Source organism: Myodes glareolus, chromosome 1, assembly GCF_982192425.1.
Source record: "Myodes glareolus chromosome 1, mMyoGla1.1, whole genome shotgun sequence".
Taxonomy (NCBI): domain Eukaryota; kingdom Metazoa; phylum Chordata; class Mammalia; order Rodentia; family Cricetidae; genus Myodes; species Myodes glareolus.
The window spans coordinates 58,737,977-58,752,880 of record NC_142026.1 but is presented as its reverse complement, the minus strand read 5'-3'; the positions used below and the strand labels follow the sequence as shown (position 1 = coordinate 58,752,880).

The window sequence follows — 14,904 nt, the reverse complement described above, 5'->3', positions numbered from 1 at the left end:
CTACCTAGATGCTCTGACTCCCGCTCTGGGCTTTGGAATGTTTCCCTGCCACCTTCTAGCTGGGCCCTAACAGCCATTCTGCCAATTTTGCCAGTTTCCTTTTGTTCTTGTCCTTCCTTCCTTCCTTCCTTCCTTCCTTCCTTCCTTCCTTCCTTCCTTTCTCCCTCCCTCCCTCCCTCCCTCTCTCCCTCCTTCCCTCCCTCCCTCCTTCCCTCCTTCCCTCCTTCCCTCCCTCCTTCCCTCCTCCCCTCCTCCCCTTTCTTTTTTTCTTTTTGAGACAGGGTCTCACTATGTAGAACAGGTTAAATTACTTATAGAGATCCACCTGCCTCTGCCTCCTGAGTGCTGGGATTAAAGGAGTGCGCCACCTGTTAAAAGATAAGGTTTTTATTGTAGGTATTAGAGACTAACCAGAGGCATCTAGAAGAGTCTAGAATAGAGGGGTGACCATAGATGGCCATGGATGGGGGGCAGAGAGAGAGAGCATTGCTGACATAGCAGGGTTTAGGAGAGTGAGCACTGGGGAGGGAAGCCCTGAGGCTGGAGGAGTATAGGGTAGGGAGGAGGTGAGAAGGCCTACACTGCTAGCATGGGCACTGAAATGTGTAACAGGTGCTGGTGACACTGGGGGAGCCTGGAAGTCGGCTTGTGCTGTGCTTGCTTTGCCAACAGGCGTCGCAGATTGCTGTTTGTCCCTTTTGCCTTTTCTTTGGATCTGATACCGCCACTACCATGTCCAGCACAGGCTGGTTTTCATGCAGAGAAATTTAGAGTGAGCGCCTAGGAGCCTCACCTAAATTCTGCAGCTCAGCTTTTGCCTGCTTGCCACATCTAGCTGTTGTTTCGCTTTTTCTTTTCAGTTCTCTGTGTGTGTGGGGGGGGAGGGAGATGTGTGAGAATGAATACATGTGCATGTGGAAGGCAGGGATTATCTTGAGGGAGCTGGCTCTCTCTTTCCACCATGCAGGTTCCATGGATTGAACCCAGGTCATCAGATCTAAAGGCAAGTGCCTTCACCTGCTGAGCTGCCTCCCTGCCCTTTTGTATTATTTAAAGCCAGGTCTTGAATTTCTGCTCATACTTATTGGTGATTTACTCTTCAGTCGCCCTCTGCTGAGTGCTTCTCTTACATATCCAGGATTCCACTGTCATACTGGAGGAGTGCAGGATGAGCATCCTTAATATGAAATCCAAAGGGCTCCAAAAGTTAGAACTTTATGTCCTCATGATGCTCAGATGTTCCAGATTTTGGAACAGCCTCTGTGTTCCTCATTCTCCCCACATGTAGAATAAGATTAAGCTGATGGGAGACTAATGGGCTCCTTTACACAGAGAGGACAGTGGCTGTCTCTGCAGTAGGGGAGGCTTGACCAGACAGTACCATCTATGTGAATCCAGAATCCAAGGAACTCCAAGATAGACGCATTCTGGTCCCAACCATTTTAGTTAGGGTTTCTATTGCTATGAAGAGAGACCATGAGCATGGCAACTCTGATAAGAAAAACATTTAATAAAACATTTAATTGAGATGGCCTGCTTACAGTTCAGAGGTTCATTCCATTGTCATCATGGTGGGGAACTTCGCGGCATGCAAGCAGACATGGTGCTGGCTGTATCTTGGTCAGAAGGCAACAGGAGATAGACTGAGAGTCCTGTATCTTGCAGGCAACAGGAAATGGTCTGTGTCACTGAGAGAAGCTTAAGCAAAAGAGACTTCAAAGCCTATGCCCACAGTGACACTCTTCAGCATGGCCACACTGTCAATAGTGCCACTCCCTATGAGCTTATGGGCCGAATTGCATTCAAACTTCCACAGATACTTAACTTGTAATGTATATGTACTGACCCTCTGCATTATCTGTGTGTGATTGAGTTTTCCTAGTTTTCTTTGTGTGTGTGTGTGTGTGTGTGTGTTCCAGTGCATGCAGGCGTATAAGTACACACTCTGGTGTAGAGTGCCTACCTCTGTTGTTCTCCACTTTACTTTCTAAAGCAGGATCTCTCATTGAACCTGGAGCTTGCTGATTCTTCTAGACTGGCCGGCCAGCAAGGCCTAGGCTCCTCCTGTCTCTTCCCTTGACCTGGGTTACAGACAGTGCTAGGGCTCTTCACTCAGGGTCTTATGCTTACAGAACAAGTATTTCACCCGCCAAACCATCTGCTCAGACCTGACAGTGTTGTTTTTAAACCTGGATTCTCTCTAGGTGCATACCATGTCTTTGGCTTACTCTGATCTAGTTCTTGTATTTCTTTTTTTCCCTTGAGATGCTGATATTCTTGACAAGACAAGCTAGATGCTTTGTGAACCACCTTGTGTTCAGAATAGCTCTTCTTCCTCTGTTCTCCTGTGCCTCTGTTTATCCTATAAACCAGAAGTCATGGCTTCAGTAGGGTTGACAGCTACAGCCCTGTTTGCTGATATGGCAAATCAAATTAGATTGGAGTGTGTCCAGTCACTTGTGTATGAATCGTCTGTGGTGCTTTTGCTCCAACACTGCAGAGTGGATTAAGCACAAGGCTAGAAAAGCTGAAAGTGAACGCCCTACCCCTTCACAGAGTTTGGTCCCTGGTCTGGATGGGAATGTTCAGCAGTGTACTGGACTGGTGTGATCGAAGTTACTGAGTCTGTTCTCAATCACAGTGGGAGGAGATAGATGTCTGGAGGAGGTGAGATATTGAGGGCCACATGGCTAGTAAGCAGCAGGATGAGTCCCAGGCCTGGCTCCTAGCTTCCCAGCCAGTGCAGTGTACTGGCCTGGGGTCTGGCCAGTGATGCTTAAGTAAGCATAGCTTCTCAGATGTTCTTCCTGGCTCTAGAACCCAGGGGAAGTGTCCTTTGCTTTACTCCAGTACTCCGAGAATGGTGTCCCTTGGTCTGTGAACATTCCTGAGGAAGTGTTATCCTTTTTCATCCTCCTGGACCTCAGCTAGGGATTGAGGCCTGGGCTGTCTTCAGCTTCTCTCTGGGTAGACACTCAGGTCCCCGGCACACGGAGGAGTGATTGTGTGACACCCACCGGCCAGGCATGACTTGTGACTGTGGAACTGCTGTTGACAGCTGCTAATTTTCTAGTGCTGTCTTTTGACTGGGAAGACCTTGGTTTCTTGCAGCTTCTTTGGGGAAAGGGAAGGCACTGGAATGCCAACTTTGGGTGGAAGCTCCCTCTGCCCCAGACACCATGTTGCAAACCCTTGAGGAGTGTCCTGGACCAAGGCCCTCACTTTTTCTCCAGAATTCTGAGTGCTGCAACCTGGCAACTTTGGCCCAGTTGGAACCAATTGGTGGCTGGTCAGGAGGTGGGAGAGCCTGTTAGCACAACTTGCCTCCTGGGAAATGCACTTGTGCTCCAGCCAGATGGATGGTCTAGCTCAGGCTCTGCCCTGTGTCTTCACACCTTCCAGGAGGCTAGTACCTTCTGACCTGGAGCTTGCAGGCTCAGCAGCCCTGTCTGCAGGCGGAGCGTGAGCTGGAAGGGATGAACATGGACAGTCGAGCCTTGTCCTTGCTGGTGTAGCTCTGCATTCTGTATTTGCAGTCTCACTAGGAGCAGCCCCTTGAGTTGTGCTCTCTTCCTGTCAACAAAGGCAGTAATCATACTGTGTATCTTAGTCTGGAGTCTCAAATCTGTGTATATGAAAGACTGTGTGAGAGAGCCGGGCGGGGGTGGCACACACCTTTAATCCAGCACTTGGGAGGCAGAGGCAGGTGGATCTCTGTGAGTTCAAGGCCAGCCTGGTCTACAAGAGCTAGCTAGTTCCAGGACAGATTCTAAGGCTACAGAGAAACCTTGTCTTAAAAAAAAAAAAAGAAACGATACCTGTTAGGTAGGTCTGTGATTTCCAGTCCGCCATCATAATACTAAATAGTGTTATAGTGTTTAAAAACATTTTAGCCAGGCGTAGTGGCTCACACCTTTAATCTAAGCACTCAGAAGTCAGAGACAGGCAGATCTCTGTGAGTTTGAGACCAGCCTAGACTACAGAATGAGTTTCAGGACAGCCAGGACTACACAGAGAAACCTGTATTTGGAAAAAAAAAAAAAAAAAAAAAAAGACCACACACAGCATTTTTGTTTCTTTTGATTTCCCGAGACAGGGCTTCACTGGAGACCACGAGGCCCTGAACTCACAGAGATCGAGTGCCGGGATTAAAGGCATGGCCCACCGACTAACACAGACCTACATCTTAAAAATTCCTTTTACGAAGTTGGGCAGTAGTGGCACATGCTTTTAATCCTAACACTCAGGAGGTAGAGGCAGACAGATCTCTGTGAGTTCGAGGCCAGCCTGTTCTACACAGTAAGTTCGAAGGACAGGTTCCAGAGCAACCCTGTTTGGAAAAACCAAACAAACAAAAACCAAGCCCATTTACACATACATACCATAGCACATGTATGGATATCAGAGGACAGCTTATAGGTCTGTTCTTCCCTACTGTGTGAGTCCTGGTTTGAGGTCAGGTGGTCAGCTTGATGGCAGGAGCCTTGACCCTGTGAATCATCTTGCCAGTGTCAAAGTCAGTATTTTAAACATGTAAGGGAACAGCTATGGTCATCTAAAGCAGCATGTGTCACCCCCCCCCCCCGCCCCTGCCCCACTCTCTGTTTCAGAAAACAAGAATATTGATATAGAGATTGGGTTTTAGACTGTGACTTGTCCAAGGGGGACACAGGTTAAAACCGATTGAGAAATGCTGATTGGAGGATCAACTTAGAGGGAAGAGGCTAGTACTGCCTGCCTGGGTGTACACTGCCTCACTGTGCACACTGGCCTCGCTGTGCGCACTGCCTTACCATGCTCTCTGGCCTCACTGTGTGCACTGCCTCACTGTGTGTGCTGGTCTCACTGTGCGCTCTGACCTCACTGTGTAAAGGCTCTAGGGCAATGGGAACTTGTGGCCACCTGAATCTTTATACCTACCAAGTACCCAACTACTTGCTAGAAGTAGTTGCTAGAAGCATGCCCCATTGAAAATGGGAAGAAGTTGGGCTTGGTGTTGCATATCTATCTTAGTACTGGCAGTGCTCAGGCCAGATACTTAAAAGGTCTAGGCCCAGTTGGGTGTTAGTGGTGCATGTCTTTAATACCGGCACTTGGGAGACAGAGGCAGGCAGATCTCTGTGAGTTTGAGGCCAGCCTGATCTAAAGAGCAAGTTTCAGGACAGCCAGGGCTACATAGAGAAACCATGTCTTAAAAGCTCCATAGCAAGCCACCGTCTCACAAAAACAAAGAGCAGATGTCAGTTCCTGCCTTGTGGGGTTTGGGGGCCTCCAGTCTCTTGGGTAGGGAGGAACAGTGTGCTAGCATTGTCCATACACCAGTCCCATAGAGCATGGTGTGCAGTCCACACATCTCTCACAGAGTGTGACCTCACAGGTAAAAGGCCAGTTGGGGAAGGCAGATCCCTCCAGATGGTAACAGGAACCTCTCAGCTTTGTTTCTGCTTGCTTCAGCAAGGCTGGAGCTGAGCAGGAGCTCCCTTGCCTTCTGGCCCTAGGAAAGGGCACAGGTCATCTGAGAGTCCAGTGACCAGGCTTGGAGCCCTCTTGCTGAGGTTTTTTTTTGGGGGGGTGTGGGTGGGGGTGGGGGTCTGGTTTTGTTGTTTGTGCTAGGAAGGAGCCCGTGCCTTGGGCATGATGGACAAGTACTCTGCCACTAAACCACATTCCCTGAGTCTCAGTTTTCTCTTTTGTGATGTGGGGAGGGAAGTAGGTGTTCTGCATTTGTTAGAGGCTGTCTCTGATCCCCTGCTTTCTAATTCCCCTTCCTGGGGACAACCAGGACTCCCAAGTCACCCCCCACCCTCAACTGTTGCAAAGGAATGTTTGTGCCTTCTGAGCCCCATGTGAGGAGAGCATTGTCTAACTCTGAGCACAGACCTCCAGACTGCTGTGCACTGTTTCCTTCTTCGTGTAGGTGTTTTAAGTCATCTCAAGTCTGTGCAGACTTGTGTCAGCCTTTAGCTACAGAGTATCATCACATACACACTCACGCCTTTTCTGTGCCCCCAACAGTCCCAAGACACTGATGCCTTGCTCCATTGTTACTAAGATGCCACCTTCAGAAAGACATGCTGTTGTTTCCCACCATTCTCAGGCCCTTTTCTAGACACAAGCAAACTACACAGAGGTTCAGGCACCCTACAGTTGCTCTGTTGCTGGTCAAAAATGAAGGATGTGGAAAACCGAGTGTTATGCAGCCATATGTCTGTGTGCGAACTCTGGTCATTTGCACCACCTCACAGACAGAATGCTTTGCAAAGATCAAGACACCTTCTAGCTCAGGAGTGCCAGCACCAGCTTTCTATCCTCCAGTCATCCCCTCTACTGGAACTGACCTCCACTCCACCAGTTTCTCTTCCTTGTGCCTGACTGGCTGGGCACCTTGGGGTCCCGCTGGCCAGCTCTTGCCTCATAAGATCTGTGGCTGCTCTGACTACTGAGGTTTCCTTTTCTTTCTGCTTTCTTTGCACAAAACACCAGTAGCTTGGAAGTCTGAGCTTCTCACTTGCTCTGAAGTAGTTCAAGATAGCGCTGGTTGTCTCACCCCAAGGCTCAGTGTGACTTCTTAGTCTCAAGGACCTCACACAAAGTGTTATCTTTCCTTTGATCATCTCCACATTCCCTGACTTTAAGGTTCCTCCCTGCAGTGCACCTCAGAAGGTGGCAGATCTGTCTTTATGTCTCTGCTGCACTCTGCAGCCTGAGCCTGTACGACTTTAGTCAAGACCCATCAGTTCTGCCAGCCTTGGATCTCAGCAAGTGCTGGAAGGGACTTGGCCATCGGCTTGCCCTTTGTGGGCAGTGGGCTGTGGCTGGGCATGGAGGAATTCTCAGGACTTGTGTTGTGTCTCATACAGGGAAGAGTGGATGCGGGCTATCCAGATGGTCGCCAACAGTCTGAAGCAGCGGGTCCCGGGTGAGGATGCCAAGTGTGGCTCCCCCAGTGACTCTTCCACGTCTGAGATGATGGAGGTGGCTGTCAACAAGGCACGGGCCAAAGTGGTAAGTGCTGGTGGCAAGTGGCCAGGGGCTGGGGCTGTAGCAAACCTGCCTGCCTGGGTTTCCACACAATGTACAGGGGGCCTGCAAGGGTCTTCATGACTTCCTTGTGTAGGGTGACTTCTGGTTATGGATGTTGTTGTGGGGCTGCTCTGTGCTCATGGGGTGAGAGACGGTGCCAGGGCAAAGTGCTCTGAATCTATTGGGGAGGTTGAAGGCTCATGCTGGGAAAGCCTAGGCCTGCCTGTAGCTCCAGCACACAAGAGTTGCCATCTACTTCCTCTTCCCCAGTCCCCCATGAAGACCTTGAGCCATAGTGTCTTTTGAGTGTCCTCTTCCTTGTTAAATTGTCATCCCATGGACCAAATGCCAAACACCAAAGGCTGTGTGTTCTCCCTACCCACAGACCATGAACGACTTTGATTATCTCAAACTTCTTGGTAAAGGCACCTTTGGCAAAGTCATCCTAGTGCGGGAGAAGGCCACTGGCCGCTATTATGCCATGAAGATCCTGAGGAAGGAGGTCATCATTGCCAAGGTGGGCCACTGAGGGCCGGGGTTGGGAGGAGACTTCAGCAGGAGTGTCCAAAACTAGCATTGTAGTAACTTTAGGTTAGACCTGATTGGCTTTAGTTGTGGTTTGTGAAGTAGGGCAGCCTCAGTTCTGTAAAGAGTGCTCCTTCCAGGTCAGGACAGAACAGTTCAGACGGCAACAGCAGCAAGGAAACAGAACACAGAGGGAAAACTGAATGGTTAACATTAGGTCATCTCGGGCTACCTTTTATTGGGACTAAAAGGCAGAGGAAACTTTCTTATCATGCAGCCTCCTGTTTTTAGGAAAACTGATCTCTGCCCATCCAGCTGCTTCTGCTGGGCCCTAGTGCTTGGTTCATAACAGTGGCCTGTAATGGATGGAAAGGGCTCAGCAGTGGGGCATGTGACAGACATACGCAAGGCCCCATTCCAGAATGAGTACCTTAAGATGACAAGAGCCATCCATTTTAGGAGTGAGGAAGAATGCTGAGAATGGAGCCCAGGGTCTGCTAGTTACCCCTGCAAGTTCTGTGCCACTGAACCATACCCCAGTGTCCTCAGGAGCTACTATATGGTGCTGGACCATACTTGGTAGCTCTTTCAGGGTTGGGACATTTGCCCCTGCCATCTGATGCTGTGTCCTTATTTTTTCCCACACATTCTGTCCCAAGCTCAGGATCACTGTCTGAGGAGAAAAGCCTGAGCCCCAGAGACCTGAGCTGCACTCAGTAGGTGCTGTTAGGAAGTATGACAGGGAGAGCTCAGCGGGCAGGAGCTTGCTCCACTAGTGCACGTGCCTGGATTTGATCCCAGCCAAAACAGTTCTCTTGGCTTTGTTTGTTTTGAAGATTTATTTATTGTGTATACTGTGTGCTGCCTACATGTACACCTACACACCAGAAGAGGGCGCCAGATCTCATTACAGATGGTTGTGAGCCACCATGTGGTTGCTGGGAGTTGAACTCAGGACCTCTGGAAGAGCAGCCAGTGTTCTTAACCTCTGAGCCATCTCTCCAGCCCCTCTTGTTGTTTTTTAACCTTATTTAAAGTTTTTATAATAGAAGATTCCAAATTCACATACACCTGACTATCCTGGAACTCTCTGTAGACCAGGCTGACCTCAAACTCAGAAATCTGCCTCTGCCTCTCAAGTGCTCAAGTTAAAGGCATGAGTCACCATGCTTGGGTGAAACTTTTAAGAAGGAAAAATAAACACAATTAGACTGTCTGTATGGTTGTGATTGTTAAGCAGTTACCAGTATTGAACCTTGTTTCATTGACTCTGCTCTCACTTTCTTTGGGGATCCCTGCAAGTGCTGTGGCCAGCAGGGAGAGGAACCACAGGAAAGAAGGAAACCTGATTCATCACAACTTAGTTAGCCTGGCTGGCTCAGACTTGGGGAGTATGACCCTGGTTTATTTTTGACAAATTTAAACACCGTGCAACTTTGGGAAAGGGTATCCTTGTGACAGTTAACACAGCAAAACTGAAGACTCCTTTTCTAGTACACGCCTTCCGCAGAGCACCTTTGGCCTTGCCTACGAGAGAAGCAGTGCTCAAGACAAGGCTCTAGGGAGGAGGGACTTTTCATTTGCTTTATTTTGTTTTGTTTGACACAGGGTCTCTGTGTGGCCCTGGCTGTCCTAGAGCTCACTCAGTAGATCAGGCCTTGAATTTAAGGATGCGCCTGTCCCTGCCTCTGGAGTGTACCACCAGTGCCAGTGAAAGGAAGGGTTTGTAATAAGCTTAGTAGTGCTTTACTACTGCTGAGTACACGAGCCCTCTCTGTAACAATGAGTGGGTTATATTGACTGAGAAACCATACTCGGGAGAAAAGGGATTTGGGTGAGACCTGACTTTCCAGAATAGCAGACTAACACATCCATTTCCAGCCTTCTGGAGGGAAGCTGGTGTTCATCCCTCCCATTGAGACAAGCCTGTGTTCTTAACAACTCTGCTTCTCTATTGCTGTCTATAAGTGCATGGGCCACCTGTCCTCTATAGGCTGTTTTGTTTCCTTTATTTTTTTGTTTTTGTTTTTTAATTGTGTTGTTGTTTTGCCTGCATGTGTGTCTATACACCATATGTGAAATGCCCAAGGAGGCAAAAAGAAGGCATTAGATTTCCTGGAACCAGAGTTAAGTTGTGAGCAGCCACATGGGTTCCAGGAATTGAACCTGGGTCCTCTGGAAGCAAACATTTTTAACCACTGAGCCATCTTTGCAGCCCCTCAGCTCTTTTTTTTTTTTTTTTTTGAGTCTAGAGTATCGAGTATTTTCAGGTATATTCTGGACATATCATTCCACCTGTGTATATTTTTTAAAAATTTTTTAAAAGATTACTTGTATGTATTTGTGGGGAGAGTGCAGTTGCCTGTGAGAGCCTGAAGAGGGTGCCAGGTCTCCTGGAGTTGGAGTTGCAGGCCATTATGAATGGACTAACATGGTGTCTGGGAATTGAATTTGGGTCCTCTGCAAGAAGAAACAAAACTACTTATAGACTCTTGATAGAATTGATCCAGGGCAGGGCTTGTCAGCTTCAGCACTGTATTGTGGGCCTTGTTCTTCAGAGTGGGGCTGTTCTGTTCGTTATAGGAAGGTTAGCATCCCCAGCTGTGCACGCAGAGGGTACCAGCAGCCTCCCCACTTGTAATAATCAGAAGTGATCTGATACCCAGCGTCTCCCAAGTGTAAGCCCTCGTCCAGGTTGTTGAAGTAGTAAAAGGAGGCATCAGGAAGCTCTCCTGCAGTTCTGCCCTTGGGCAAACACCAAACTTCAACTTGTGAGGCAATGTCCTCCCCACCTCTCAAGTGCCCACCCTGAGTTTCTGACAAAGTGGACCCAAAGAGTTTGTGTTTCTACAAGTTCCCTGGGAGGTGGATGGTGTCGGACCCCACCCTGAGGAGTACTGCTTAGAACTAGAGCCAGGTCCTTCTCTAAGGTGCTCTCCCACCTGGGAAGTGGGGACAAGATTGCATACTGTCTGCTGTTGCCACTTTCAGGCTACATGTCATTGCCACGTCACTGGCAGGCTGAGCATGGCAGTGCTGGGTAACTGGCAGGCCGAGGTAGGCAGTGTGTGAGGAGGAGAGGTTCTGGTTGTTCACACCTTTCAGTTCCCGACTGCAGTATTGTGTGGCTTTAGGCCTGTGGAGACATTATACATCATTATAGGAGCACATGGCAGAGGGCCTGGGAAGGAAAGAGAGAAGGACTGGCATACCTGTAGTGACCTAGCTTCCTCCCATCATGCTTTATGTCCCCATAGCCTTCCACTTCCCAAGAGTGCAGTAGGTGGGAACCAAGTCTCCAGCACACATGGGCCCTTAGGTCCTTGATGATTTGGGTACAGTGGAATGCTAGTGGCTGGCCTGGGCCCGGGTGGTGCTAGCCCCATCTCCTCATCGTAGAGTCATAGCAGCTGTTCACTGTTGCGTTGAGACCACCCTTATCTGGGCTGCCATTTGGTCAGGACGTGAGAAGTCCTGTTCTGCTCCCGCCACTCTGATTCCCAGGGTGGGCATAGTTTCACCTGGATTTTGTTCCGTGGTGGCTACAGGTTGGCTTGTGTCCCTGCCACTCAACTGCACTGTCTGTTCACAGGATGAAGTTGCCCACACAGTCACTGAGAGCCGGGTCCTGCAGAACACCAGGCATCCCTTCCTTACTGTGAGTTCTCTCCCTGCCAACCCTCGGGCAAAGTTCTAGGAAAGCACTAAAGCCTTGCCACTGTAAGCCCAGTTTTGGTGTAGGCCAGGTAGGCCAGGCAAAGCATCACTGGGCTCCCAGGCTGCTTGAGCACCAGGCCCTGGTGATAATTGCATGGCAGCCGTCTTTGGAAGTGAGGGTTGCCCAGCCCAGCTGGCCAAAGTGGGAAGGTTGCTTTTTGGTTTTGGTTTTAAGGTAGACAGAAACATGCTGTCATGGCGTGCCTGTTGACTCCTGCTGAGGAGACGTGGAAGGCAGCTCTGAGGCCGAGGTCTCTGTGACGTCCCTGTCAGTTTAGAGGACTAGGTTAAGGATGCTGCCCTATGAAGGCACGGTGCTTGTTCACATGAGATTTTATCAGATACCTCAATGTAGAAGACAGAACCACATAGTTTATGGTTTTTGTGAGCAGAGGGATTGGCGAGGGTTGGTGAGGAATCCTCTGAAGGACTTCTTAGGATACAGTTTGAGGACAGCTGTGCACTGACAGCCTGTCTGTCTTACCTTTAGAGTAAGCACTCAGTCCATTGTCACTCGGGTTCGTGTGCTAGTGAGCACAGCTCTGTGTGTGTCTTCCTACTCGACAAGGAGGGCGCTAATGAGACAGCTCTGGAGAATCAGACCGTATTTTTCTCTGGTGAACATGCCTGGCATTTGAACCCCTGTGGCCCAAGCAGGGCAGAGTGCGCCAGTTCAGGTTCCTGCTCTCCAGCTGGCGGAGCTTTTCTTCTGTCTCAGCGTTCTGGTTCCCTTCACAGGCCCTGAAGTATGCCTTCCAGACCCATGACCGCCTGTGCTTCGTGATGGAGTATGCCAACGGGGGTGAGGTGAGCTCTGCCATCTGGACACTTTAGTGGTGGTGGTGAGAGGAGCAAAGAAGACCTGGGTGAGATGGGTTGCATGTGGGAGTGTGTGTGTGTGTGTGTGTGTGTGTGTGAGAGAGAGAGAGAGAGAGAGAGAGAGAGAGAGAGAGAGAGAGAGAGAGAGAGGTTTATTGACTGTTAGCACGTTCTACCCTGTTCTCCCTGAAGCAGGTGGTACAAGATGCACTTCAGAGGTGGGGCAGGCTTGGGGCAGGTTACTGGGTGACTCACCCAAGTTCACATTGCTGCCATGCTGCTGGGTAGAATTCAAAGCCAGGTGCAGGAGCTGTGGGGTGCACTGTCAGTGCAAGGAAAGATTTTCTTGGGGACACCTGAGAAAACATATGGGCTCCTCTAGGCCCTAGCCCCGAGTCCTGAGTCTCTACTATGCCTCTGTGCCTGTGTCTTGTCACACCCGCTTCTGTCGCCCATGCACCCCTCAGTCTTAGTAGTGCCCTAGATAGACGTGGCCCTACTGACTGCCCCAGTTGCCTTGCTCAGCGGATTGGTCACTGGGTTCATCACTTTTGTCACCCCTCCATCACTTGTCCCCTCATACTGTCTCTACCTACCTACCCTTGCATTGGCACTTACTGGTCTGGTCGCTAATTAATGTGTTCATATGCTTATTTATTGGCAAAATCTCCTTCGGATAACCCAGGCTGATTTCAAACTCAATCGCATTCTGAAGCTAACGCTGACCTTGAATTCTTGATTCTCCACTTTCTACCTCATAAATACAGGGATTACAGATCCACACTAGGGATTATAGATCCTTAACTCTTTTATTCATTCATTCATTCATTCATTCATTCATTCATTCATTCATTCATTCAAATAGAATCTTGTATAACCCAGGCTAGGCTCAAACTCACCTTGTAGCCAAGGCTGGCCTTGAATTTCTACTTAGCTGCTTCAGCCTTCCTGTGCTGAGGCTGTGGGTGAGCCTCACCATGCTGGTCTGCATCTTTCATCCTTGTCTCAAATTTTCTTCACGTGCTCTTCTTTCCTTGGTCTTTCTTGCTGGAGCCTGACTGTTCTAGGGCATGCCATGTGGCTGGGTGGGGGGTAGGGCTTGGGGAGCCAGTGCTGAGGCCTCACCTCCTCCTGCAGCTCTTCTTCCATCTCTCTCGGGAGCGAGTCTTCACGGAGGATCGGGCCCGATTTTATGGTGCAGAGATTGTGTCAGCTCTTGAGTATTTGCATTCAAGAGATGTGGTGTACCGTGACATCAAGGTGAGTAGATAATGGCCTGGGGACAAGTGTTGAGGGTGGGGGTGGGAGTGCACAGAAGGTCCAGGCTGGCCTGTGGCAAACACTCCAGACAGCTCTATGGTGAAGACCTGTGAGCACCACAGGCTGCTGATGGGATTTGTGGGTTGGCAGCATCCAGAGCATAACTTGGCAGTGACACCAGAACTATTTGCCAGCCATCTGCCCTTGCCTTGTGCACACCAGAAACAGGGACTTGTCTTCACTGGGGAAGGTGTGCACACACTTAGAACACACTGTCCATGCTGCCCACAGCACCTGCTACCAGAAAGTGGGTACCACGTGCTGTGGCATTTTCCACAGGAAACTCTAGGTAGCAGAGCAAGCCACACAGCGACTGTGGCTATATCCCATGGGCCAACATTGAGGGAGGGACCAGAGCAGATGAGATGGACCCTTCTCAGCTGGACTTGGGATGAAGCTTGGTGGTGTAGTGTCTGCTGGGTGTGCAGTGCACAGGCCAGCACAGCATACAGCGCAGAGAAGACCAAGTAACGGCAGAATGGTTCATCATGGGCTCCCACGGTTCTACTGGAACCTGACTTGTAGAGGTGTCATGGATGCTCTGTGTTCTATACTCTCCCCAGTGTGTGTTTTGTAACTAAAAACAATGATCTGGGCTCATGCCTATAATTTTAATATTCAGGCTAAGGCAGGAGGATTGCTTTGAATTAAAAGGACCAGACAATGGTGGCACACGCCTTTAATCCCAGCACTCAGGAGGCAGAGATAGGCAGATCTCTGTGAGATCAAGATCTACTAGAGTTAGTTCCAGGACAGCCAGGGTTGTTACACAGAGAAGCCCTGTCTTGAAAAACAAAACAAACAAACAAAAAAAAAGCCAACTAGCTTGAGCTACAGAGTGACCCTGAAAATTACCAAATTCTGAGAACATAGTACCTCTCATTTTGAACCTTAAGAAACTAAGACCAGGCCAGGCATGGTGGCAGATACCTTAATCCTAACAGAGTTCCCGAGTTCCCGGTCAGCCAGGGCTACACAGGAGACCATGTTTCTAAAATAAAAGAAACTGAAACCACAGTACATTGCTATATGGCTGTCTTGACCTCCAGGAACCTCTGGTATGATAGCTTACCATCACAAACCACCATCTCTCGAGCCATGGTTCTCAGCCTTCCTAATACTGTGACCTTTTTATACAGTTCCTCATGTAGTGACCCCAACCATAATATTATTTTGGTTGCTATTTAACAAGTATAATTTTGCTATGGTTATGAATCATAAATATCTGTGTTTTATGATGGTCTTCGATGACCCCTGTGCAAAGGAGTTTTGACTCACTGGTTGAGAAGCGCTGCCCTAGAGGGAAACCCTGGGAGGATCTACCCCTCATATATTGATTTTTTTTTTTTTAAAACAGCTGGAAAACCTCATGCTGGACAAAGATGGCCACATCAAGATCACTGACTTTGGCTTGTGCAAAGAGGGCATCAGTGATGGGGCCACCATGAAAACCTTCTGTGGTACCCCGGAGTACCTGGCGCCTGAGGTGTCTGGGCGTGG

The 14,904-nt window shown here is 49.3% G+C and overlaps 1 protein-coding gene across 3 annotated transcripts in view; it reads left to right on the top strand.

Annotated features, from left to right (window-relative positions):
* Positions 1-14,904, top strand: part of Akt2 (AKT serine/threonine kinase 2) — a 47,702-nt gene that overhangs the window by 29,493 nt on the left and 3,305 nt on the right. For all 3 annotated transcript variants that reach the window (XM_087907422.1, XM_048440370.3, XM_085693988.2), the window contains exons 5-10: positions 6,861-7,005; positions 7,409-7,540; positions 11,141-11,206; positions 12,004-12,072; positions 13,222-13,344; positions 14,762-14,890. In XM_087907422.1, the coding sequence (XP_087763548.1) occupies positions 6,861-7,005; positions 7,409-7,540; positions 11,141-11,206; positions 12,004-12,072; positions 13,222-13,344; positions 14,762-14,890 (664 nt within the window). The remainder of the gene's footprint in view (positions 1-6,860; positions 7,006-7,408; positions 7,541-11,140; positions 11,207-12,003; positions 12,073-13,221; positions 13,345-14,761; positions 14,891-14,904) is intronic.